The 25,999-nt window shown below is 43.0% G+C and overlaps 1 protein-coding gene across 1 annotated transcript in view; it reads right to left on the bottom strand.

The window, feature by feature from the left end:
• Positions 1–910: 910 nt before the first annotated feature.
• LOC124552568 (N-chimaerin) overlaps positions 911–25,999 on the bottom strand; it is a 46,941-nt gene continuing 21,852 nt past the window's right edge. Inside the window, exons 5-9 of the mRNA XM_047126890.1 lie at positions 22,124–22,259; positions 16,232–16,483; positions 14,911–15,048; positions 7,946–8,051; positions 911–3,497 (exon numbers count right to left, since the gene is read on the bottom strand). Coding sequence (XP_046982846.1) covers positions 3,320–3,497; positions 7,946–8,051; positions 14,911–15,048; positions 16,232–16,483; positions 22,124–22,259 — 810 coding nt within the window. The 3' untranslated portion in view covers positions 911–3,319. The remainder of the gene's footprint in view (positions 3,498–7,945; positions 8,052–14,910; positions 15,049–16,231; positions 16,484–22,123; positions 22,260–25,999) is intronic.

Here is a 25,999-nt window from a genome sequence, read left to right as displayed (position 1 = left end):
TGTAAAAAAACATACTCAAATAAAGTAACATTTTAACTAAACTATCTCAAAACATAAAACTACTACAGAGCATCATATTTCTCTCTTTAACAATAATATGTCTAATTGCCAAAATATGTCTTCTGTTATTAAGAAGTATTGTACTACAACTTTAAACATTTATATACAGGGTGTTACAAAAAGGTACGGCCAAACTTTCAGGAAACATTCCTCACACACAAATAAAGAAAAGATGTTATGTGGACATGTGTCCGGAAACACTTAATTTCCATGTTAGAGCTCATTTTAGTTTCGTCAGTATGTACTGCACGTTATCATGATTTCATACGGGATACTCGACTTGTGCTGCTAGAACATGTGCCTTTACAAGTACGACACAACATGTGGTTCATGCACGATGGAGCTCCTGCACATTTCAGTCGAAGTGTTTGTACGCTTCTCAACAACAGATTCGGTGACCGATAGATTGGTAGAGGCGGACCAATTCCATGGCCTCCACGCTCTCTTGACCTCAACCCTCTTGACTTTCATTTATGGGGGCATTTGAAAGCTCTTGTGTACGCAACCCCGGTACCAAATGTAGAGACTCTGCGTGCTTGTATTGTGGACGGCTGTGATACAATACGCCATTCTCCAGGGCTGCATCAGGGCATCAGGGATTCCATGCGATGGAGGGTGGATGCATGTACCCTCACTAATGGAGGACATTTTGAACATTTCCTGTAACAAAGTGTTTGAAATCGCGCTGGTACGTTCTGTTGCTGTGTGTTTCCATTCCATGATTAATGTGATTTGAAGAGAAGCAATAAAATGAGCTCTAACATGGAAAGTAAGCATTTCCGGACACATGTCCACATAACATATTTTCTTTCTTTGTGTGTGAGGAATGTTTCCTGAAAGTCTGGCCGTACCTTTTTGTAACATCCTGTATATAAAAAAAACAATTACTACATATATAAGCAGTGCATAATACAGACATAAAAAAATTGTATACAATAAGATGATATTAAAGTACCATCACTCTTTTAAAAGCAAATGCATAAAAACTGAATTGTTCTTACAATGGATGTGCAGTTAATAACAATGTAAGAAATTCTTCAGTGTTTAATCTTTTCAACATATATCAAACTTTGGCTTAAGAATTCTCCCTTACTCGGCCTTTACAACCATTTCTGTCATAACAACATCGGCTGGAATGTCATCTCGGAACAATATATTACAAAAGGTGAGCAACATGTAATCATTATATATTTTTCGAGAAAACTAACTGCTAAACATAAAAATCACACTCTTAGTATAAAGCAACAAATGGTGTCATGGAATTCTTAAATAATCCACACACAGCCACAAAAGATGAAATACAGTTGTTAAGTTCCGTACTCAACAATTTTCGGAAACAAAATTCTGACAGAGATTCACACAATACAGTACATACTCGGTAGAAAAGTTGCTCCATTTTAACATTCAGGCAGCAGGAAAACTCCGACAGGGAACAGAGATAAATCTCAGTAATCTCTCTCCGGAGCAATTAGAATTACAGGTATCCTCGTCTATATATATATGTTCGAACAAAGTTGTTCTGAGATGGGGGATTTATATCGATTAAATTAATTTATTACGATCGAGTGTGGAGATAATGGTATGGCATATTATACACAGCAATTTGGTATACTTGGGAAAAATATATTTGGATTTTTTTAAAAAAGCTTTATACTTCTTTTCAAGGCAAATTCCAAATTCTACCACATTCCTTCCAAAAAATAAATGTCAGGTACCTCCCACTAGTCCTTCCACAACAGGACTGACACCAACTCCCTGCCTAGCTGGAAGGTTACACGTACAGCAGGTGGGTCCTATAAATGAAGAGTCACACGGCTGAACCACTGCGTCCCCTCACGCAATAATTAGGAACTATGTGCCACCACCTTTCCTGCCCCCCAACTGAGGAATACAGGCATGGAAAACTTCTTCCACAGTCAGAAATGAAAACAGCTGAGAAAAACCACATTAGAATGTCCAGAAACGCAGGAAACTATAATTACAGACAGCACAGTGTGATGCATTTCTTGAAGTTTGTACATGCTGCTGACTTCCGCCTAAGCAAAATTTTCACATTAGAATGAGTTAGTAATGCCAGACATGGAGGCAGTTACTAACTGGTCACTAGGTATAAAGAAAACTTTAGACACAATATATAAAATAGCAGACAGCTAAAATTTTAAGTGAGACACTGTAATGTCCTTTTATTTTAAAGTGAAGAGAAATTCTGACGTGAAACACACAAACAGCTATAGCCAAGTTTCAAGTTTAACTTACAACAATATTTTATGTACCAGCAAAAAAGTTTCCAGGAAAAGTCATTTGAGAAAAGTGTACAATTACAAGAAGACTGAATGGCTGGCTAGAACCCACCTTTATACAAGTACTACCAACAGAAACACTTGAGCATAAAAACCACAGCTAGGTTTTGAAATACCTCTTTATTTCGTAAGGAAGTATTATCAAAAGCTACAAATATTTTTACCTATTTTGTAGGTGTTTCTATCAGCAATGCTTGATCTTTGTCTCACAGAGGTAAGTACTGGCTGGGCATTCTACCTTCTCATCATTTTATATGTGCATTCTCATAACAGTTTGGTTCCTCTCAACTTGAGATCTGAGTGACCTAACCTTTAACCTAACCAATCTGCGTTTCTGCCCTGAAAAAGTGGTAACTAACTTTTCTTTTTTCACTACTTCTCAATGTTTCTAAAGGCAGAAATTTCATAACCTGAAAGTTAATGTCAGCCACCTCTCAAAGTATTGTTCTCTCAAATGCATAACCCTTTTGATGCTTTTGCGTATGTTGCTCATTACAACCGTGAAAGAAGGCCAACATGCACTCTTGTGCATGTGCCCATGCCAATAATTTGTATTTTGGGCAAGTCTGCAAGAAACGGACATTGTGTGAAGCACGAGAAACAAGCACTAGTGCACTAAGGAGCTTTGGTATCAAATATTACAACCTGAAAAATGAGGGGTTTTCCCTCTGCTTAATGTTAAAGGGCTTTCTGTGAGGAAAGAGAAATGTCAACGCTAGAGTACTAGAGAGCTCTGGTGTTGCGTACTACAGCCTGAAAAACCAGGGTTGTCCCTTAACTTTTACAGTGAGTAGACACAGAGATACTCCCGGTGGCTGGGTGCGGTCATACGATACGTTCGGGATGACGAGGTGTCCGCTACGGGGTCGAGCACGCGTTCGACATTCTCCGTCACTCCGCCGTACCCGTCACAGCTGCGGTGAGGCCGTGGGGGTCAGCGACGACTGCCAGGCGTACTGTCACCTGAAGACGGTCTCGCAGTGCGTGATCAGCATCTCCAAGGCGGCTATCTCCAACGCCATTCCGTACATCGCGCCACTTATCTTCGCCGGGTCCGGAGACGGCATCAGTGTCGGTGCGAACACAGTGCTCAGGTTGTGTGATGTCATCTTGTTGGTGTCCACGTGCTGCGATACCCTAAGTTTGCGATAGATCAGATAGTCTTTAATGCTGGCACGAACGATTTCGTACACATTTATTTATTTCTGAAGCAAAAGGGTAATAAAGCTACAGGCAAGAGGCTCCTATTTGTTACAGATAACAGAATGAAACATAAAGCCACCACCATTTGCAAGAATAATTGTCTGCTGTAGTCTGTCATGCTTGTGCCAACTGCAGCAACACAAAACTGGATAATTTCAGGAGTACCACAACAGAGTGTTAACAGGGCCACCACTCTTTACAATATATTGTATTTACCCCATTATACGATGAAGTTTTTCCAAAGCCCATCAGTCGAAAAATACAGGGTAGTCTTATACATTTGTATATGTCGTGTAATAGATTAATATATGGATTGCCTTACAGTTACAGGTAAAGCTTTGGCATCTGAGGTCATGTGAAAATTTATTTTGAATTCAGATGAGCTGTGTAATGTCAGAAAATTGCTGACACCGGCATTCGTACTCCTGGCACTGGTGCAATCACTGGCAATATCTAATTTGACTACAATTTGTTTTAATGGACTATTATGTAATATATTTATTTTTTTCTTTCACCAGGATTCTTTTTTTAATTTAAATTCGTGTGAGATGAGTGAGTGCCACAGCTGAGTTATTCGTCCGCTGCGTAACGTAGACTGGCCACTTCTGCACAGGCTGTAGATATGGAGAGGACAAGCTGCAAGACACTGCATCAGAATCGGTTCTGACCTCCTTCTGCTATAAGACGCTGTTTTCTTTCTCTCTCTCTCTCTCTTACAATAAGTTACTGTTAATTGTTTTCCTGGGTTGACTGGAGAAAACTGTCACTAAAGTAATACCAACTGCAACTTTGTTTTCACTAAAATGGATTATACACTACCAAAGGAAAAAACTAGACTGTTTTCGTAGTAGTAATGAGAAACAGTTGGCAACTAAATCTTACAATGAGTTAGAAGCATAAGCATTTTTATTTGTGGTCCTAACTGAACTGACTTTACAATTGGACAAATCGTGTATGTTTCTGCAGCAGACGGTAAAAGTCTAAATATGGGTCAGGGGCACATTTTGTGCAGCAATGTTGTCTATGCTCGCTATAAGATGTGACAGAAATGAGAGGGGGTATGTCAACTGCTGGTTCTATGCAGTGGGCAAATGAAGTGTCTGAAAGCATGAGGCAAAGGAAAATACTGTGACAACCTCAGGGCTGCACAGATGCAGAATCCTCTATATATTCAGGAAAATAAGTTGTGTTCTCAGGTCCCACCATTACCACAAACTCAGACATTGCAACATGTTCAGAATATACAGTGAAATATTTGTGACAACAGAGATTCAAAATTTCACTGTTGCTTGTTTCACTCCCGTAATTTGGACTATGCTATGAGGCCCCACAGCAAACAGCACCTAGGAAATTACAAGAATTCGGAAGCATATTTCATTGCTGCTCGTACACAGGACTACACTGCCTTTTCTTGCCTCTTATTGGTTAGGTGAAACTGTCATCCCAGATATTGATACCAGTGGTGATGAAAATTGAAAATAGTGATACCATAGGCGATTGGCTTTGATAGTAAGCAAAGAAGGAAGTGAAGATCAAAATTAGTGAAAACCATTTGCTTTTGTTTATTTTATTTATTCCTTTATTGCGAAAATTTAATCAATAATAGGCATAAGTTTAGAACAGGCATAATGTTAACTTTTTTAGGCAGATACTTCATACCAAAGAAACAGTTTGTAATTTTGGTTAGCCAGAACATGTCAAAAATCAAACTTTCTCAAAGAGCCTCCTTTAAAAAAATGGGGTATCTCACATTCAGAGCCATCTTATCTTCATGTAAATACAGTACATACAAATCATCTCGTGAATAATCTGGAAGCTCCACAAGGCTGTTTGCTGGCAAAATGCAGGAAAACTTGTGAACGATCAATGACTGATGCAGTGACTGGCAGTTCACCCTGAACAAAAACAAATGTTAACATATTGCCTGCCTGCTAATGTTCAATTACACTACTGCTGTGGAACCACTGGGAACAGTAAAAACTGTAGTATTTCCTACGAGTAACCTACAGAGGAATGGCCACACAAAACAAATAACAGGAAAAGTAGATGGCAGGCTGAGACTCACTATAAGAATCTCAAGGAAACAGTTGTAATACCAATTCTTGAATATTGCTCATCAACCTGGGACTCTTCCATGTTGGATTAATTGGGAAGGAGGAGGAGGAGGAGATTAGCGTTTAACGTCCCGTCGACAACGAGGTCATTAGAGACGGAGCGCAAGCTCGGGTGAGGGAAGGATGGGGAAGGAAATCGGCCATGCCCTTTCAAAGGAACTATCCCGGCATTTGCCTGAAGTGATTTAGGGAAATCACGGAAAACCTAAATCAGGATGGCCGGAGACGGGATTGAACCGTCGTCCTCCCGAATGCGAGTTCAGTGTGCTAAGATTAATTGGGGGGGGAGGCGGAGGGAATAATATTTCTTTGAAGGTCATATCAAGAGGACATCAGGAATCCGACTGACAAGAAGAATTACAGATCAAATCTGGAATCCAAAACAAGCAGGACTGATGAAGAAAATAAGAGAGGATATGGATGAACTAAAATTGAGCCTGGCTGACATGCAAAACAAAAAAGTAAATCCAAAGAAACTGAAAAAAACAAAAATATATTATTTAAACCAAAAATAAACAAACAATACATGGTGATAAGTGTGTTTAAAGATGAGAAAACACGGAAAAGATCAAAACCAATGAAAAGGTACTGGGTAGTTCAACAGGGTCTGAACATGCACTTATTAAAGATTATGAACAGCAAATGCTTGACTAAAATGGTCCAATGATGACATAGAAGTGCATAAAATAATTAATAATAATAAATAATAATAATAATAATAATAGCACATCGCAAAACTAGATATTTTTGATGCGATTTATTTAATAAACATATCAGGAAATGTACAACAGCAGACATACCTGTTAGCTTTGTTTACAAGTTAAAACAGTTTGAAGATGGTGGCATTGTTGTGGGAAAGGGATTTTTTTTGTGATGAAATTAGCAAATTTTTGACAAACCTGGAAAAAAAATTCAGGCACTGGTTACACTTGTAACCACGTTCGAACCATGCTGACAACCCTCATTGGCCACAGATAAACACAAGTCTTCATTCGCAACCTTAGACTCTTGTTTGAGCCCTAGGAAATTATGGTGAACCCTATCAATGCTGACATAACAGGAGTCTTACGTATACCTGAAATGTCAAGTCTCAGCAGTGTAGATATCATGAGGTGACACAAATGCAACATTCTACACCAGCAGGAAATGGTAGATTAACAAAAATCTGCTGTTAAGCTGAACGCAATGTGTCTTCTATGTTCAAACATAGATTCTAAACAGCTGCTTTCACACTGCAGTGAGGGATTGGTGGCATAATGTCTCAGAAAGGGATTTTGATGTTATAACAATGCTTTCATTCGAAAATTCTGTATTTCAACACTGTGTTGAGTAGATTTAGTAGGTTTAACAAGTTTTTTCAGTAATATAAATAAATGTAATGTGTGATGTCATTGAACATAATCTGATTGATAATGTGTATTATTTTTATTTTTAACTAACACTGAAAAACAATGAGGTGAGAAAAATAGAGGACATACAATACTTGAAAAATAAGTTATAACAAAATAACACTAAAACCTTTTTTTTTCTACAAAGTACACAACCTGAGGACTTTTTATAAAAAAAGAATACTGAAAGTGTCAAAAAAGTAAAACTAAAGTGCTGAAAAAGTAACACAAAGTGTATTAAAAATCTGCACCAAAATTGGCAAAAAATAACACTGAATTTAGGGGGGAAAAAACCAACACTGAATTTGCAAATGGGCAAAAAATAACACTGAGCTTGGAAAAATGATAACATCAAAATTGGCCACAAAATAAAATGATTTTTTTTCCAGTCCTTAAATATGGTAACAGCCAAAACAATTTCTTCGAAAAAGTCACAGGCAATTTCATTCAGAATGCTCATATAATTGCCTGTGCTCTGTTCTAATGATCTCATTGTGTATGGAATGCTGAACTTTCTCCTCATCTCCAGCTCTGAAGGTAATGTCTGTGACTTCTTTTCTTTTACGATTATGTCTGCTGTTATAATTTCTTAGACTTCCCTGGCGATTTTGTGACATCTTGTCAAATCAGGAGTACTGCCCGTGGTCCGCGTTTTTCTAACACAATATTTCGACATCGTACCTCGGCGTCTTCATCAGGTGCTTCCTGAAAGTCACAATAAGCACCTGATAAAGACGTCAAGGCACGATGTTGAAATATTGTGTTAGAAAAATGCGGACCACCGGCAGTACACCCAATTCAACAAGATGTCATGTCTGCTATTAGGTGCATCACTGAAATCTTTATCCCTTTCACACACTCTACAATGTCCACTGCTCACCTGTAGAGATGCTCCATGAGGAACTTCAAAGTTTGGTAGTGTGCAGGAGGCAGAATCATAACAGCTTCCTTCATAGCTGCTAACTGTTCAGATACAGTCTTCTTTTCTGAAACAAGGGAACAATGAAAACTAACACAAAAACACCCCAGCATATTAGTGTCCTATATCAATTAAGCTGACATTTCAGGAGAGGGGGGAGGGAGGGAGAGAGAGAGAGAGAGAGAGAGAGAGAGAGAGAGAGAGAGAGAGAGAGAGAGAATATCATGATGAATGGCTCTCATGATCTAAACAAGATGCCAAAAAATCACACTGTGTCTAGCAATAACATCAGAGAATATGATGACTGCATTTGGCTGACCTTATAAACGGGGTGGTCCATTGATAGTGACAAGGCCAAATATCTCACAAAATAAGCATCAAACGAAAAAACTACAAAGAACGAAACTCGTCTAGCTTGAAGGGGGAAACCAGATGGCACTATGGTTGGCCCACTAAATGGCGCTGTAATAGTCACAAATGTATAAGTATGTGGTACCACGTAACATTCCACCAGTGCGGACAGTATTTGCTTCGTAATACATTACCCGTGTTAAAATGGACCATTTACCAACTGCGGAAAAGGTCGAGATAGTGTTGATGTATGGCTATTGTGATCAAAATGCACGACGGGCGTGTGCTGTGTATGCTGCTTGGTATCCTGGACGACATCGTCCAAGTGTCCGGACTGTTCGCTGGATAGTTATGTTATTTAAAGAAACAGGAAGTGTTCAGCCACATGTGAAACGTCAACCACGATCTACAACAAATGATAATGCCCAAGTAGGTGTTTTAGCTGCTGTTGGGGCTAATCTGCTCATCAGTAGCCGACAAATTGCGCGACAACCGGTAATATCAATAACCTTGGAGTTGAGAATGCTACATCAACATGAATTGCAACCGTAACTATTTCTACGCACCAGGAATTGCATGGTGACGACTCTGAACATCGTGTACAATTCTGCCACTGGGCACAAGAGAAATTAAGGGACGATGACAGATTTTTTTGCACGCATTCTATTTAGCGACGAAGTGTCATTCACCAACAGCCGTAACGTAAACCGGAATAATATGCACTATTCGGCAACAGAAAATCCACGATGGCTGCGACAAGTGGAACAGCAGCGACCTCGGCGGGTTAATGTATGGTGGAGCATTATGGGAAGAAGGATAATTGGCCCCCATTTTATCGATGGCAATCTAAATGGTGCACTGTATTCTGATTTTCTACGTAATGTTACTACAAGATGTTTCACTGTGTGACAGAATGGCGATGTACTTCCAACATGATGGATGTCCGGCACATAGCTCGCGTGCAGTTGAAGCGGTATTGAATAGCATATTTCATGACAGGTGGATTGGTCATCGAAGCAGCATACCACGGCCCGCATGTTCACCGGATCTGACATCCACGGATTTCTTTCTGTGGGGAAAGTTGAAGGATATTTGCTATCGTGATCCACCAACAACGCCTGACAACTTGCGTCAGCGCATTGTCAATGGATGTGCGAACATTACGGAAGGCAAACTACTCGCAGTTGAGAGGAATGTCGTTACACGTATTGCCAAATGCATTGAGATTGACTGACATCATTTTGAGCATTTATTGCATTAATGTGGTAATACAGGTAATCACACTGTAACAGCATACGTTATGAGAAATGATAAGTTCACAAAGGTACATGTATCACATTTGAAAAACCGAAATAAAATGTTCAAATGTACCTATGTTCTGTATTTTAATTTTAAAAAAACCTACCTGTTACCAACTGTTCGTCTAAAATTGTGAGCCATATGTTTGTGACTATGACAGCACCATCTATCACAAAGCGAAAAAAATGGTCCAACTAAAACATTCATTTTTCTTTATGTACTACATGAAAATTTAATAAAAAATAGGGGTTCCTATTTAAAAAACACAGTTGATATCTGTTTGAAATATGGCAACGCCATCTAGTGGGCCAACCATAGCGCCACCTGGTTTCCCCCTTCAAGCTATACAAGTTTCATTCTTTGTAGTTTTTTCGTTCGACGCTTATTTTGTGAGATATTTGGCCCGGTCACGATCAATGGACCACCCTGTATAAAATGTGCCCAAATGTAAAGAAGACTGCAGTTACATAAATAAAGAAATTTTAACAACAATAATAACAGTTCATGTGGAACAGTACAAATACACATGACTGCCAGTGACAATGGTACACCACTCACAGCGTGTGGGAAGGGAATATGAACCTGAACCTCTGCTACTACCTTAGCTCCGGTTGTCAGCGGGTAGTACAGCTCAATTGTTCTTATCTTCCTGCTTGCAACACTTCAGATGCAATAAAGTTCTCATACTACTCGCCTACCTCAGCTGCAGATGGCAGCAGCAGTCCGTAATATCTACATGGATACTCAACAAATCAGATTTAAGTCCCTGGCAGACAGTTCATCACACCACCTTCACAATAATTTTCTGTTGCTCCAATCTCTAACAGGATGCAAGAAAAAGAATACCTATATCTTTCCGTGCAAGCACTGTTTCCCTCGTTTTATGATGATGATTGTTTCACCCTATGTAGGTCGGCATTGACAAAATATTTTCGCATTCGGAGGAGAAAGTTGGTAATTGAAATTTTGCTAGAAGATTCCTCCACAAGGAAAAACGCCTTCGTTTTAATGATGTCTACCCAAAATCATGTATCATGTCAGTGACACTCTCTCTCCTATTTCGCGATAATACAAAATGTGCTGCTCTTCTTTGAACTTTCTTGATGTACTCTATTAATCCTATTTGGTAAGGAACCCCAGAACACACAACAGTATTCCAAAAAGAGGATGGACAAGCACAGTGTAGGCGGTCTCTTTAGTACGTCTGTTACATTTTCTAAGTGTTCCGCCAATAAAACATAGTCTTTGGTTTGCTTTCCTCACAACATTTTCTATGTGTTCTTTCCAATTTAAGTTATTCATAATTGTAATTCCTAGGTATTTAGTTGAATTTACAGCCTTTAGATTTGACTGATTTATTGTGTACCGAAGTTTAACAGATTTCTTTTAGCACTCACGTGGATGATCTCACACTTTTAATTATTTAGGGTCAATTGCCAATTTTTGCACCATACAGATATCTTTTCTAAATTGTTTAGCAATTTATATTGATCTTCCGGTGACCTGACTAGATGATAAATGACAGTGTCATCTGCAAACAACCTAAGATGGCTGTTCAGATTGTCTCCTACTCCGTTTATAAAGTAAAAGGCCTATGACACTACCTTGGAAAAGTCAGAAATCTCTTCTACTTTACTTGATGACTTTCCATCAATTACTATGAACTGTGATCTCTGTGACAGGAAATCATGAATCCAATCATACAACTGAGACGACATTCCACAAGCAAGCAATTTCACTAAAAGCTGCTTGTGTGGTACAGTGTCAAAAGCTTTATGGAAATCTAGAAATATGGAATCAATTTGAAATTCCTTGTCAATAGCACTCAACACTTCATGGAAGTAAAGTGCTAGTTGCATTTCACAAGAATGATGTTTTCTAAATCTGTGTTGACTGTGTGTCAGCAAACCAATTCTTTCAAGGTAACTCAAAATGTTCAAACACAATATATGTTCGTAACTCCTGCTGCAGATTGACGTTAATGATATGGGCCTGTAATTTAGTGGATTACACCTACTACCTTTCTTGAATATTGGTGTGACCTGTGCTATTTCCAGTTTTTGGGTGTGGATCTTTCGTTGAGTGAGCAGTTGTATATGACTTAAGTACAGAGCTATTGCATCAGTGCACTCTGAAAGGAAGCTGATTGGTATACAGTCTGGACTGGAAGACCTGCTTTTATTAGGTGATTTAAGTCACTTCACTACTCTGAGGATATCTACTTTTAAGTTACCCATGTTGGCAGCTGTTCTTGATTTGAATTCTGGAATATTTACTTTGTCTTCAACAGTGAACGAATTTCGGAGGGCTGCGTTTAGTAATTCTGCTTTGGCAGCACTGTTATCGATAGTATTTACATTGCTATTACGCAGAGAAGGCACTGATTGTGTCTTGCCGCTAACATATTTTACATACGGCCAGAATCCCTTTGGATTTTCTGCCATGTCGTGACACAAAGTTTGACGGTGGAAACTATTATAAACATCTCACATTTAAGTCCATGCTTAAGTTTGAGCTTATGTAAAAGATCACCAACCTTGGAGATTTTGCATACGTTTAAACTTGGCATGCTTTTTTCGTTGTTTCTGCAACAGTGTTATGCCAGTTTTGTGTATCATGTGGGATCAGCTCTGTCGTTTGTTAATTTATTTGGTATAAATCTCTCAATCGGTGTTGATACTATTTCTTTGGATTCAAGCTACATCTGATTTACAATTATGTTGTTAATTTGGAAGGAGTGGAAAATCTCAGGAATAATAATAATAATAATAATAATAATAATAATAATAATTTATGTGATTTGTTCTTATACGGTTTATTTTGCAGTGTATGATGTTTCTGTTAAGAAATGTGTGAATCTAACAGTGAAATTGTCTATGAAAGTGTTATTCCTGTTATGATTCCGCAAAGTGAACTCAGTGATGCATGTCGGTATGGAACACCACAGCTGCTGCTACTGGAGCCATTTTGCACTTGTGCTCAAATGTGAATCACTGTTATTGTGAGCCAGTGTCAATACCCATTTCAAAAGGCCCTTCTTACAGAACATGCCATTTTCAGTTCCCAGATCGCTTTACACAAAATGAAATGAAGAATTCTGCCAGCTAGTATTTTCTGTGCCACACTGAAGGCATTTCATTGTGCACTTCACCATATTCTCTAACAGAAGCTCAAATATTATGGTATCACATGTACTGCTGGGTTAACATCTATCTACGGGCACAAAAGTGTCTCATTAAAACCCAGGGATTTTACACAACATAACAGCATCCTCAGAATGGGGAATAATCTCTACAGATGTACCACAGGGACTGATATTGGGTCTGTTCTTGTTCTCGTTACATATAAATGTTCTGCCAACTTATATCCAAGAGGAAGAAATAGTCCTCTTTGTTAACAGTGCAGCTATAATAATTGAGCATATTGGAGAAACCTTGACACTTAAAAATATAAGCAACATTCTCTTCAAAACTAATAACTTTTTCTATGCAAATGTGTTACCACTAAACTTAGAAGGAACACAATACACACAATTTTGAACTCCACAAGGCACACCATTACAAACAAATGCACGAGTATAAATCAATGAATGAATCTGTGTACTCTAAATTATTAGGGGTTTATAAACTGAGGTGACAATACTCACAGAATAGTGATACACACACACACACATACAGATGGCGGTAGTACAGCTTACACAAGACATAAAGGCCAGTGCCTTGGCACAGCTGTCATTTATACTAAAGTGATTCGTGTGAAAAGATTCCCAATGTGATTACAGTTGCTCGACTGGAATTAACAGGCTTTGACCACGGAATGGTAGTTGAATCTAGATGCATGGGACATTTCATTTTGGAAATCATCTGGACATTCAATATTCCACAATCCACAGTATCAAGAGCATGCTGAGAATACAATATTTCAGGCATTACCTCTCGATGGCCTCCACTCGATGACAGAGAGCGATGGCGGTTGGGAAGAGCTGTCAGTGCTAAAATTTGAGGTACACTGCACAAAATAAATGCAGAAGTCAATGTGGGACGTAAGACTAATGTATCCGTTATGACAAGGCAGTGAAATTTGGTATTAATTGGCTACGGCAGCAAATGACCGATACGAGTGCCTTTGCTAGCAGTGTGGCACCGTCTGCACTGCCTCTCCTCAGCTCGTAATAATAATGGTCGGACCATAGACGACTTGAAAACCATGGTCTAGTCAGATGAGTCCTGTTTTCCTTTGATAAGAGCTGACAGTAGGGTCCGAGCGTGGTGCTGACTCCACAAAGTTGTGACCCCAAGGTGTCGACAAGGCATTGTGTAGCCTAGTAGTGGCTCCATAAGTGTGTGCACTGTGTTTACATGGAATGGACTGGGTCCTCCGATTTAATGGATCGATCAATGGCTGGAAATGCTTATGTTCAGTTACTTGGAAACGATTTGCAGCCACGTTTATGTTTCCAAATGACAGTTACAACTGTTCGCGATCGGTTTGAAACATTCTGGACAGTTCAAGTGAATACATTGGCCACCCAGATTGCCCAACATGAATCTCAATGAACATTTGTGAGACATAATCGAGAGGTCAGTTTGTGCACAAAATCTTGAACCGTCAGCTCTTTCGCAATTGAGGACGGCTATAGAGGCAACGTGGCTCGATATTTCTCCAAAGGGCTTCTGGCAACTTGTCGAGTTCGTGCCATATCAAACTGCTGCACTACGTCAAGCAAAAGCACTTTTGTCACCTCAGTGCATTTATAGAAAACATATAAGCTCTGCAACTTTTGCATTCACAATAATATCAGATTTTGGAGATGCAAAAAGTCAAAGTCTGTTTATTAAAGTCAGATTTTGGAGATAAAAATCTCAAAAGTTTACTTACCTTTCCTACATTCATTCACTAATGTCTTATTAAGGCACCGTCTTCTGGGCAACTCACCACTGGGAAAGAAAGTGGTTGTTCCACAGAAGCATATAGTATGGGTAATGTATCGTGTTCACTATTAGGTATTACATCACCTCAAAAACACTGTTCACAATGCAAAGTGTATTAAAAACAAACCCTAGGGGGAAAAAACAACCTAAAGAAAAGTAGAACTTGGGAAGAGGCAATCTCAAGGGTGGTGGGGGTGGGGTGGGGGGGAGGAGGGGAGAGGTAATAGGGAACTTATGTTAGGAACAAAAATTAGGAGGGAAGGGCAAAACACGTTAGGGTGAACAAAAAGAGCATATCTCAAATGCAGGCTACACCAGGCTGTACAAACAGCTTTCAGTACTTACTAGTTGCTTCAATAAGTGGTGGATGAGCATCAAATGTAATGAGAGGTATGGGCAGCAGACGCAGATACAGCTTCAGAGCTCCAGCAATAACGTTGATGTTGTCGTACTTCTCTGGTCCGAGGTCTGCCAATTCACCATCTGCAAACACCATCGTGTAATGTGCGCGCGCACACGAAACCGAAGTGACGTGCATTAGCAAACCAAAAATTGTGAAAAGTCTAGTTAGTATCCATTCAGTATATGATTTGGAAGAGACAGGCGAGGATAGCTGAAACAAATAATTAAATGCACCTAACTGATCATGTATGTAAAATAAAGGAGAGAGAAAATAGCAAGCAGCAGCCTCTCTCATTATTGAGAAAACGTCTGATAAGATTTGGTACGGTGGCTCAATTTTCAAACTGTCTTAATTAGTTACTTCAGGAGACATAATCTGCAGGATCGATTGATTTCTGACGAGGAAGGAATGGTCTGTGAGGTGCTGCAGACTCGACTGCACGAACGGAAATACCGGGCCTGTGGTAGGTATCAAATGATCACAGTTTCCACCAACAACGTGTCCATGTAGGCGTGTGCTGACGACACTGCTGATCCAAGTGGAAAAAGTGTCCGTAAATTCAAATGTAGTGACTGCAATTTATTTAGGTGATTACTTAGAGGGGAGAGTTAAGCATTTGTCAGTAGAATAAGACAAGCAGGGGCATCTGTCAAGGTCAGAAATTCCATGTTAACAGCGAAGTTCTAACAACTGCTTCTTCACAATCAACATGTATGATCCCCATTGAATTTTTTCACAATGGGGGAAGACTTTGTTCAACATACTACTCTAAACTGTCCATCAATGTGAAAGCTTTGTATCTCAGTAAACTAAGCTCCTGCAAGACAATATGTAACTGCAACCACTGAGAAACTCTGTGAAATGAATTCCGCAGACAACTACTTAATACCTTCCTTACTGATCATAATTTAACCCTGGACAATTTTTACTTGTTTGGGCCCCTGGAGGAGGAGTAAGGGTATAAAAATTAAGCAACAATATAATTGTTGAGAAGTACATGGGCAACTGGTAGGTGGAGTGACCTGTATTTTTGCAGTGAAGGGATCAGTCACGGTCTATCTAAGAATATCCACCTAAAATTTTGGTAGTCCTCACTATAATCCCAAATTCATTCTGCGATCGAACGCAGACATCACATTACATCCATTATATGCACAATTATATGTCATGCTTTGAACAGTACAGAAAAATGCCACTTACAGATCAGCAATGATACAGAGCATATACCTGTAGGTCATGCCAAAAGGAGCAATAGGAGCAGACCTGTGTCAAGTGCCAGCTTGAGCGCCTCGACCTCCTCGGCGAAGCCGGACACGCGGTACAGGCCCTCCGTGTCCAGGCCGCGTCGCTCTATCTCCTCGACACAGCGCCTCACGACGCGCGGTACGTGGCTGCGCTGCTGCGATGCCAATGTCGTCAGGTCCAGGCCGAATACTCCGCGTACACCCTTCAGTTTGGGCAAACAGTCTGAGGGCACTTTTCGGGAGCATTTGCAGTGTGCAGAGAACCCACAGTCTAAAAAAAATAAAAGAGCCAAGGTAACAGCATTTCAATAGTGGGCATTAATCAGAGTGTAAGCGAGTGTCAGAGAGGGGACTTCAGGCAGTGCCTCCAATACAGCAAGTATTGATTTTCATTTCTAAAAATATTTTAGCACCCAGAAGGAGATTACCAAGCTAGATTAGTATCTTTCAGATTGCAAAAATTGAATCACACCATCTTACTGCATGAAAAACCCAATTTATATGAGAAGTGAACCAATGGAGACTGCATGGCTGGGGGCAGGAGGGGTGGTCTGGGTTGGAAAAGGGGAGAGGGTAACCAAGAAACAAGAAAGAACAGGAAGGAAAAAAGCAGGTGCAGTAAGATGGAGAGAGGGAGAGGAGGGAAGAGAGGGGAATGGCGGAAGGAGGAGATCAGAAGTGCAAGGGGGAAGGAGGAGGGGGAGGTCGAAGTGGGCAGGGGGAAGGGGAAGGCCAGAGGGAAGTGGTGTGAAACGGGAAGCTGGTGAGGTGAGAAAGGGGGAGGGGGAGAGGTGAGAGGGAGGTAAAGAGGAGAGGTGAGAGGAGGAGGGGAGGGGGGAGGTGAGAGGGAGGTAAAGAGGACAGGTGAGAGGGAGGTAAAGAGGACAGGTGAGGGGGAGGTAAAGAGGACAGGTGAGGGGGAGGTAAAGAGGACAGGTGAGGGGGAGGTAAAGAGGACAGGTGAGGGGGAAGTGAGAGGGAGGTAAAGAAGATGGGTGAGAGGGAGGTAAGGAGGAGAGGTGAGAGGGAGGTAAGGAGGAGAGGTGAGAGGGAGGTAGAAAGAGGCAGAAGAGAGATGAAGAGGGGGAGAGGAGGAGGAGTGAGAGAGGGGGAGGGGAAAGAGAAATGAAGTGACACAGGGAGGGGAGAGACAGATGGAGGCATAAGGAGGGAAAGGCAGAGGGGAATGGAGGACAGGGGACAGGTGTGGAGGGATAGGATAGGGAAAGGGAGGGGAATAGAGGAATAGGGGAGGGGAGAGGAGGGAGGGCACGGGATATGGTGGGGGTGGGGAGGGGGGCAGAGGGGCAGAGGAGCGGAGGGTCCGCAGAAGGTAGAGGGGGTGGTGGGAGAGGTTGGTTGGTTGGTTTGGGGTATAAAGGGACCAAACTACAGCGTCGTCATTCCCTTTTCCTTTATGCAAATGAGACTCAAGGTAAAACAACATCCAAAGTACATTTTGGAAAGTAAAAGGGAGATAAGGAATGGGGAACCACAAGTTAAAAAGAAAAAAAAGGAACAAACAAAAAACAGGGGAAACATACACCACAAGAAAAAGTAAAAGAAGGTATTAAAACCATACAGCAGATGGTCTGGACTGGCTGACCACAAGTATAAAAAAGGATGAGCTAGTCACTCTGCAACACACTAAAATGTCCACTCCAAAAAGACAAGGCGAGATGAACACATGCAGGGAAAAGATGACCACCAAGACAAACAAATGCAAAGAAAGGGTGACAGAGCATTAAAATGGAGGGAGCGTGGAGGCCTTGGAGAGAAGGCCAAATGCCCACCCTTAGATGATATGATTAAAAAAAACCCTCACGAATAAAACGTAAAACTAAATCTGCTGTTGAGGCATTGTCAGCCAACACCGAAGGTAGAGTGTTGGGAAGGTTAAAAGTACGTCGCAGAGCAGCTAAAATTGGGCAGTTGGTTGGTTTAAAAGAGGGGGGAAAGGACCAAACTGCAAGGTCATCGGTCCCTTGTTCCCAGTAAAATAATTACACAACGGAAAGAAGAAAAGAAAGGAAACGTAGAGCACAATAACAAGAGAAAGGAAGAACAACAGAAGGACAACCAACACTGCTACAGACAAAAAACAGGAAAATAAAACCACAGAGAGGAGCAAGAAACAGGTAGAAGGAGTAAAAACAAGAGAGCAGATGACTGTGGCTGCCGGCCACGAGAATAAAAAGGAAAAGCCAGCCACTCTGTGACACTTTAGAACATCCACCCTAAAATCATTAGAGTGAAGAACACAAGGGGGCAAAGGACATGGTCTAAAACTTATATAGTATGATAAAACTGACCGTCACGTATAAAACATAAAACTAAATTAGCCGATGAGGCATTGTCAGCTGAACTTAAAAGCAACGCATCCGGTAACTGAAGAGTCCATCGCAGGGCAGCCAAAGGAGGACAGCTCACCAAGATACGGGCCTCTGTCAGCCGGGCGCCACACCGACACTGAGGTGGGTCATCATGGCGCAGGAGGTAGCCATGTGACACCCAAGAGTGGCCAATGCGGAGCAGGCAGGGAACAACAGAGTCCCTGTGAGAGGCACGCATGGAGGGCTGCCACACATTCGTAGTGTCCTTAATGGCACGCAGTTTGTTGTGCAGGCTAAGGTTATGCCATTTTGTCTCCCAAAGCCGCAAAACCTTGCGGCTTAGTAGTGAACGCAGGTCAGTTGCAGAGAAGCCTATCTCCATAAGCAGTTTCCACTTAGCCTGTTTGGCCAGCCTCTTGGCAAGTTCGTTGCCTGGGATTCCGATGTGACCTGGGGTCCTGACAAGAGAATCACGAGGGTAGCACTGGTAGAGAGCTTGTAGGCTGCTCAAGGAGTCTGTATACAGAAGAAATGCCTCTCCAGGGCATGAACAGATGTGCTCAAGAGCACGAGATATAGCCACCAGTTTGGCAGTGAAACCACTGCAGCCAATGGGCAAGGAATGCTGTTCAATATGACCTCCATGGACATACGCGAAGCCGACGTGAGCATCAGCCATCGAGCTGTCGGTGTAAACCACTTCGTGGCCTCGGTACTTGTCAAGAATCGAGATGAAGTGGCAGCGGAGAGCTGGGGGGTTAACTGAGTCCTTAGGGACACGTGAAAATACCAAGCGAAGCCACGGCCTAGGTGTACACCATGGAGGTGTATGTGAATGGAAGTCAAATATAGGTGGTAAAGGCAAGGACGCCGGTTCATAAAGAAGGGATCGGATGCGAACTGCAATTGGAAGCCCTGACTTGGGCCGCCGATGCAGGAGATGAACTGTCGTGTGTGGGAAAAGGAGACGGTGATTCGAATGCGCAGGAGAACTACGAACGTGTGCTACGTAACTGGCCAGCAGTTGTGCACGCCTAACCTGCAATGGAGGCACTCCGGCTTCCACAAGGACGCTGGTCACTGGACTCGTCCTACGAGCTCCTGTTGCTGGGCGAACACTACAGTGGTGCACTGGGACGAGTAAACGCAACGCTGAGGGTGCAGCCGAACCATAAACCAGACTTCCATAGTCAAGGAGGGATTCAACCAGGGCTCTGAAGATCTGCAGCTGAGTAGAGCAATCTGCACCCCAGTTGGTCTTGCTAGGCAGCAGAGGGTATTGAGGTGCTGCCAGCACTTCCGCTCACACTGACAAAGGTGAGGAAACCAAGCCAATCGGGTGTCGAAAAAGTCCTAAGAATCAATATGTCTCCACTACAGTGAGTGGATTGTCATTTAGGTAAAGTTCTGGTTCCGGATGAATGGTACGACACTGACAGAAGTGCATAACACACGACTTTGCTTCAGAAAACTGGAAACCGTGGGCTAGAGCCCATGACTGCACCTTGACACAGAGGGGGTGGGGTGGTGAGCGCCACAGAGGGGGGGGGAGAGAGAGCCACAGTGGGGGGGACAGAGAGGTGCAGAGGGAGGTTACATATAGGATGAGCCAAAACATCATGACCATCTGCATAATAGCGTGTTTGATTCATCTTTGGAACACAATACAGTAGGGACTATGCCTAGTATGGATTCGAAAAGGCCTTCGTAGGTTGCCGGTGGTATCTAGAGGGGGTGGGGGAGGGGGGGGGGAAGAGAGAGAGAGAGAGAGAGAGAGAGAGAGAGAGAGAGAGAGAGAGAGAGAGAGAGAGAGAGAGAGAGAGGGGGGGGGGGAGTGGGGGGGAGAGAGACGGGGGGGGGGGGGAGCCACAGAGGGGTGAGAGTGGGGGGGAGAGGGGGGAGGGGGGGAGCCACAGAGGGGGGAGAGTGGGGGGGAGAGGGGGGAGGGGGGAGAGAGAGGGGGGAGAAATGGGGGGGGAGCCACAGAGGGGGGAGAGTGGGGGGGAGAGTGGGGGGGAGAGTGGGGAGGGAGAGGGGGGAGAAATGGGGGAGAGAGCCACAGAGAGGGGGGGGGGGAGAGAGCCACAGAGAGGGGGAGGAGAGAGCCACAGAGAGGGGGAGGAGAGAGCCACAGAGAGGGGGAGGAGAGAGCCACAGGAGAGGGAAGGGTATGAACAGGGAGAGGGGATTGACATGGAATTGGAGGGGCATGTGGAGAGGAAAAGGGGATGTGGGGAGACACAGGTGTGGGGGAGGTAGAGAGAGGTGTGGGGGAGTAGGGTCATGACTGGAGTGAGGGTGGTGGGGAGAGTGAGGCTGGCACCCCTAAGCTCCATTCCTCTGTCCCTCCACTCCCCAATTTTCCCTTTCCCACTTCCCCATCTCCCCTTACCATCTCTCTCTCACCTTTCCCCCTTCTTCATCCTCTCACCTCTCCACCCTCTCCCTTTTTCACCTCTGCCCCTCACGGACAGTGGTAGGGTGAGTAAGAGTGGCAGGGTGAGTGAGAGTGGCAGGGTGAGTGAGAGTGGCAGAGTGAGTGAGAGTGGCAGGGAGAGAGGAGGGGTGAAGAGAGGGTCAGGGTGGTGGTGAGACAAGGGTTGGAGGGAGAGGTTGTGGGAAAGTGAGAGTGAGGGGGTGATTGGAATAGAGGGAGAATGGAGCGGCATTAAAGGAACAAATACAGGAGGGGTGGCATAGCAGTTGGAAAGGTGGGGAGGGATGGAGTCTAGAGAGTGTGTGTGTGTGTGTGTGTGTGTGTTTGGGGGGGGGGGGGTTATATAGGGGAGGAGGGAGATCAGAGTACAATGGGTATATAAGCCAATTCCATGGACAGCTCAAAAACACTGCATGGAACTTTAGTTTGGCCATACTTGCACACTTTGAGACCACTTGTTCACAGTGTAATGTGTCTGAATCCACATTTTCTATAAATAAACCACGGCAGCCTTAATTACGACACTTCATTTTTTCATAAAAATCTAATGTTGTACACCTGTTTTGAAACTGTGTTGTCTCGGCCACACACAATAGCTTTTGAATTCTGGCACCTTTTAAAATCACATGCTGTAGGCAAAATAATGTTTCTGAGTTTGTTTGCTAGCCTTTAAGTCTCATTCTCTGCAACAAAAATGGAGAAGTTTTCACAAAATAGGTATTTCTTTGTTTTCTTTACAGTATCTTCTAATAACATCTCCATGGACAATGTCAATTGTATATTTATGGTAAGCACACTGCTTCTAGATACGCGAAACCATGCACTTTCAAATCTTTTCTTCTACTGTAATTTGCGTACGTTTGACTTACTCCACTTTCGTTAGGTAGTTCTGTCACCTACTCTACCAGCGCTGTCACACTGTTCTCCTTGTCGCTATCAATAAATTTAATGGCAGTAACAGCAAGATATCACAACTGTTCACAAAGACACTTTTTGGAATCAGTTTTCATGCTCCAGTTACCTAAGTTAGTTCCCGATATAGCTGAGTTTACGGTTCTGTTTCTGGAGTAACAGCAAAAAACTGTTTTTAGACACATAATGGCAGAGAATTAGAACCTCACAATACAAAAGAATAACTTACCTTCGCATTTAACTCCTTGTGCTGTGAAGCCCCAAAGAAAGTTTCCACAAAATTCACACCAATTCAGTCCTTTGAATGTGTGTATTTTAAAATTATGTGGCTTGCTGAAATCTATGTCTACAGATGAATCAGCAACCTGTAACACAGAAGCAGTTGATAAGTGGTCTGGAAGTAATGAGCTGTGATTAAGATCATAACTTATGAAGTGAGAGCCTGTAATTATAAAACAGAAAATGAAAAAATAATTTCACATTACAGCAGGATCAGTTTGTCTTTATTCCAGACAATGACCTGGTCACCTGAAAGATAATGTTTTCCAGATTTCACACCAGTCCCATAAGCATGGCGCTAGTAGTGCCACAATGATGAAGCAAACCACATTTGCTTTAAATACACACTGTAACAGTCACGTGCATTAGTTACATTTTAGATTGGACACGGTGAGTCGACATTCACCAAGAATACCACATCGACACTTCATCGAGTTTGAGTGAGGTCGTGTAATAGAGCTACGAGAAGCCGGATGTTCCTCCTGCGATACTGCAAAAAGACTCGGCAGGAATGCAGGCACTGTACACGACTCTTGGCAGCGGTGGTCACTGGAAGGTGACTCTGGATGGCCACACGGCACTATTGAGAAAGAAGAGCATCATATTTGGTGTACGGCTCTGGCGCACTGTACTGCATCTGCAGCAGCAATTTGAGCAGTGTTTGGCACCACAGTGACACAATGGACTTTTACAAATTAGTAACATGAAGGACAGCTCTGAGCCGCACATCCTGTAGCGTCCATTCCACTGACCCCAAACAACCACCATTTGCAACTTCAGTGGTGTCAAGAGAGAGCTTTTTGGAGGGCAGGGTGGAGGGCTCTGGTGTTTTCTGATGATAGCTGGTTCTGTCTCAGTGCCAATGATGGCGGTGTGTCAGTTAGGAGATGGTAGGCTGAGAGCCTGTAACCAACATGTCTGCATTCTCTAGACACACTGTACCCAAACATGGAGTTATGGTCTGGCATGTGATTTCATATGACTCTCTTGGTTGTCTTTCACACACTGACAGAAAATTTATATGTCAATCTCATGGTTTGACGTGTTGTGCTGTCATTCGTGTACAGCATTCCAAGGAGTGTTTTCCTAAAGGTTGATACTTACCCAAATACTGCTGTTGTAACCCAACATGCTCTACAGAGTGTCAACATATTTCCTTGGCATGCTAAATAACCAGATCTGTCTCCAATTGAGCACATTCGGAAAATGATCAGATGAAAACTCAGGCACCATTCACAACCAGGATTATTGGTCCCTATATTGTATTGTTTTGTTTTAGGGTGCAAAAACAACTACGGTCATATGCACCTGTGTCAAAATTGTAAAACAAGAAGACAACGAGACAAGTTAAAAACAACTACACGACAATTCTAATCGACGGAAGAGAAGACAGCTAAAAACAGGGACATGGAGAAAGGTCTATATAATATGCCATACAGAAATGGAAGTCCAGATCTGATAATTAAATGGTCTTCACCATATTGCTATTACAAATAAGAAGTAAAACGCGGTCGACTGCTCACAAATCGTTCAGTAAAACGGCTAATAACTCAGACGGCAAACACAAACAAGAATGTAAGCAGTTATAAAAAGGGCATTCCATCAGGAAATGGCGGACTGTCAAAAGTTGAGTGCAATGTGCACAAGGCGGTGGGGGAGCACCACTTAACAAATGGCAATTGCTAAAAAGACAGTGCCCGATACACGACCTAGCTAAAATGATCTCCTCGCAGCGATACAGCCGAGAGGAAGTCGTCGGAGTTGCTGGAAGAGACTTAAAAACCCGGAGCTCGTTCTCGTGAAGGGAGGATCAGTGACGACGACAAAGTGACACCACCTTCTAACAGACGGCAACACAGAGGGTGTCAGAGGGAATGCAAAAACTAACAGGCTGAGGTACGAGGACTGCAGCCTCAGCAGCAGCGTCACTGACCTCATTTCCTGTCAGACCGACACGACCGGGAACCCACACAAACATCACAATGGCTCCATCAAGCGTGAGCAAGTGACAGCTTTCCTGGATCTGTCGCACTGAGGGAAGGAGTACAGTACACAGAGGCTTTGAAGGACACAGAAAGAGTCTGAGCAGATGATGCAATTGAATAGCCAGTGTTGCTGGATGTACAGCATGGCCTGCTACAGGGCAAAGAGCTCTGCTATAAATATCAAGCAGTGTTCCAGAAGCCAATACCGAAAAACGTCGCTGCCAATGATGGAGGCGCACCTGACACCACGGTCAGACCGAGAGCTATCACAGTGTACACAAAGGTACTATTGCCTAAGTTCAGTGTGAAGATCGTGAAACTGGAGGCGACAGAGTGAGGCTGGAGTGGTGTCCTTAGGAAACGAATGAAAGCCGAGGTGAACACGGGCTGCCGCACGAAGGCGAGGTGATGAAGGGTTTATACCCACCGGGTAAGTCGCACGTAGCACAAAGTTAATCCGAAGGAGCAAGAGCCGAAAGCGAACTACGTAAGGTAACAGAGAAGAGGGACGCACCCCATACTGGCGATCACAGAAGTCGTCGAAGAAGAAGGTGTGAGATGGGTGGCCATGCGTGGCAGACAAACGACACGCATATCTGCTGAGGAGAAACTCACAGCGGTAGTTCAGCAGCTTCTACGAACAGACTCTCAATCGGGCTAGTGTAAATGGATGCCACGATGGTGGATAGTACTGAGACAGCGTTAAGAGGGACGGACGTGCAAATGCATAAATGAGACACCCATACTTTAGTTTCAAACAGCCACGGGACCGGTAGAAAGAGAGGAAGGTCATTCGATCTGCTCCCTGGGAAGTACCACTGAGGGCACGTAGGACATTGACGGACCACGTACAGCAGGCTGCCAGGTTAAGACACGCAGGGAGGACCAAGAAAGTTTCCTACGGAGTACGAACCCCGGGAATTTTGTAGTTTCAATGAATGGAAGAACAACAGGCCCAAGATGTAAAGGTGGAGGAAGAAACCAATTGTGCCACCAGAAAGTCATGCAAATGGTTTTATCAGGGTGCAACTCAATGAGACAGCTCCTTGCAGAATGGCAATAGATGGCAAAATCGTCAACAATAGGGGAGCCGAAGACGCACAGTGGGAAACAGGCCGTTACAGGGTTAATGGTGATAGCAGAAAGAATGACACTCAGGACAGACCTCTGAGGCACACCGATTTCCTGTATAAAGGTGTCTGACAAAGCAGAACCCACACATACCTTGAAACCTTAGTCTTTTAAAAATTCCTGAAGGAAATGGCGCAGGTGGCCACGGAAGACCCACGTGTAGAGAGTACGGAGGATACCAGTTCTCCGGCAAGTGTCATAGGCTTTCTCCGAAAACGCGGCCATAGTCTGGGATTTCTGCTGAAAACCATTCATGACATGGGCGGACAAAGTAACAAGATGGTCAACTGCAGAATGGTGCACTCGAAATCCACATTGTGCAGCGGTAAGTAAATGGCGAGACTCGAGGCACTGTAGCAGCTGGCCATGAATCGTACATTCCATCACCTTGCAAACATAGCTGGTGAGAGATATGGGGCAGTAGCTAGAAAGAAGGTGTTTGTCCTTACCGGACTTAGGTATGAGTATGTCAGTGGCTTCATGCCAGCGTCTGAGAAACGTGCCCTCTGTCCAGATGCGGTTGTACGTATGAAGCAGAAAGTACTTGCCTGCAAAAGAGAGGTGCTACAACATCCGAATGTGAACATCATCCGGCCCTGGGGCAGAGGATCGGGATGAAGGTGGGAACACGATCTAGCTCCCTCGTACTAAAGGCAGCATTGTAGCACTCACGATTCTGAAAACAAAGGGTACCACGTGAGCCCCCCTCC

The sequence above is a fragment of the Schistocerca americana genome, chromosome 10, assembly GCF_021461395.2.
Source record: "Schistocerca americana isolate TAMUIC-IGC-003095 chromosome 10, iqSchAmer2.1, whole genome shotgun sequence".
NCBI lineage: Eukaryota > Metazoa > Arthropoda > Insecta > Orthoptera > Acrididae > Schistocerca > Schistocerca americana.
This window is presented reverse-complemented; position numbering and strand designations above follow the sequence as displayed.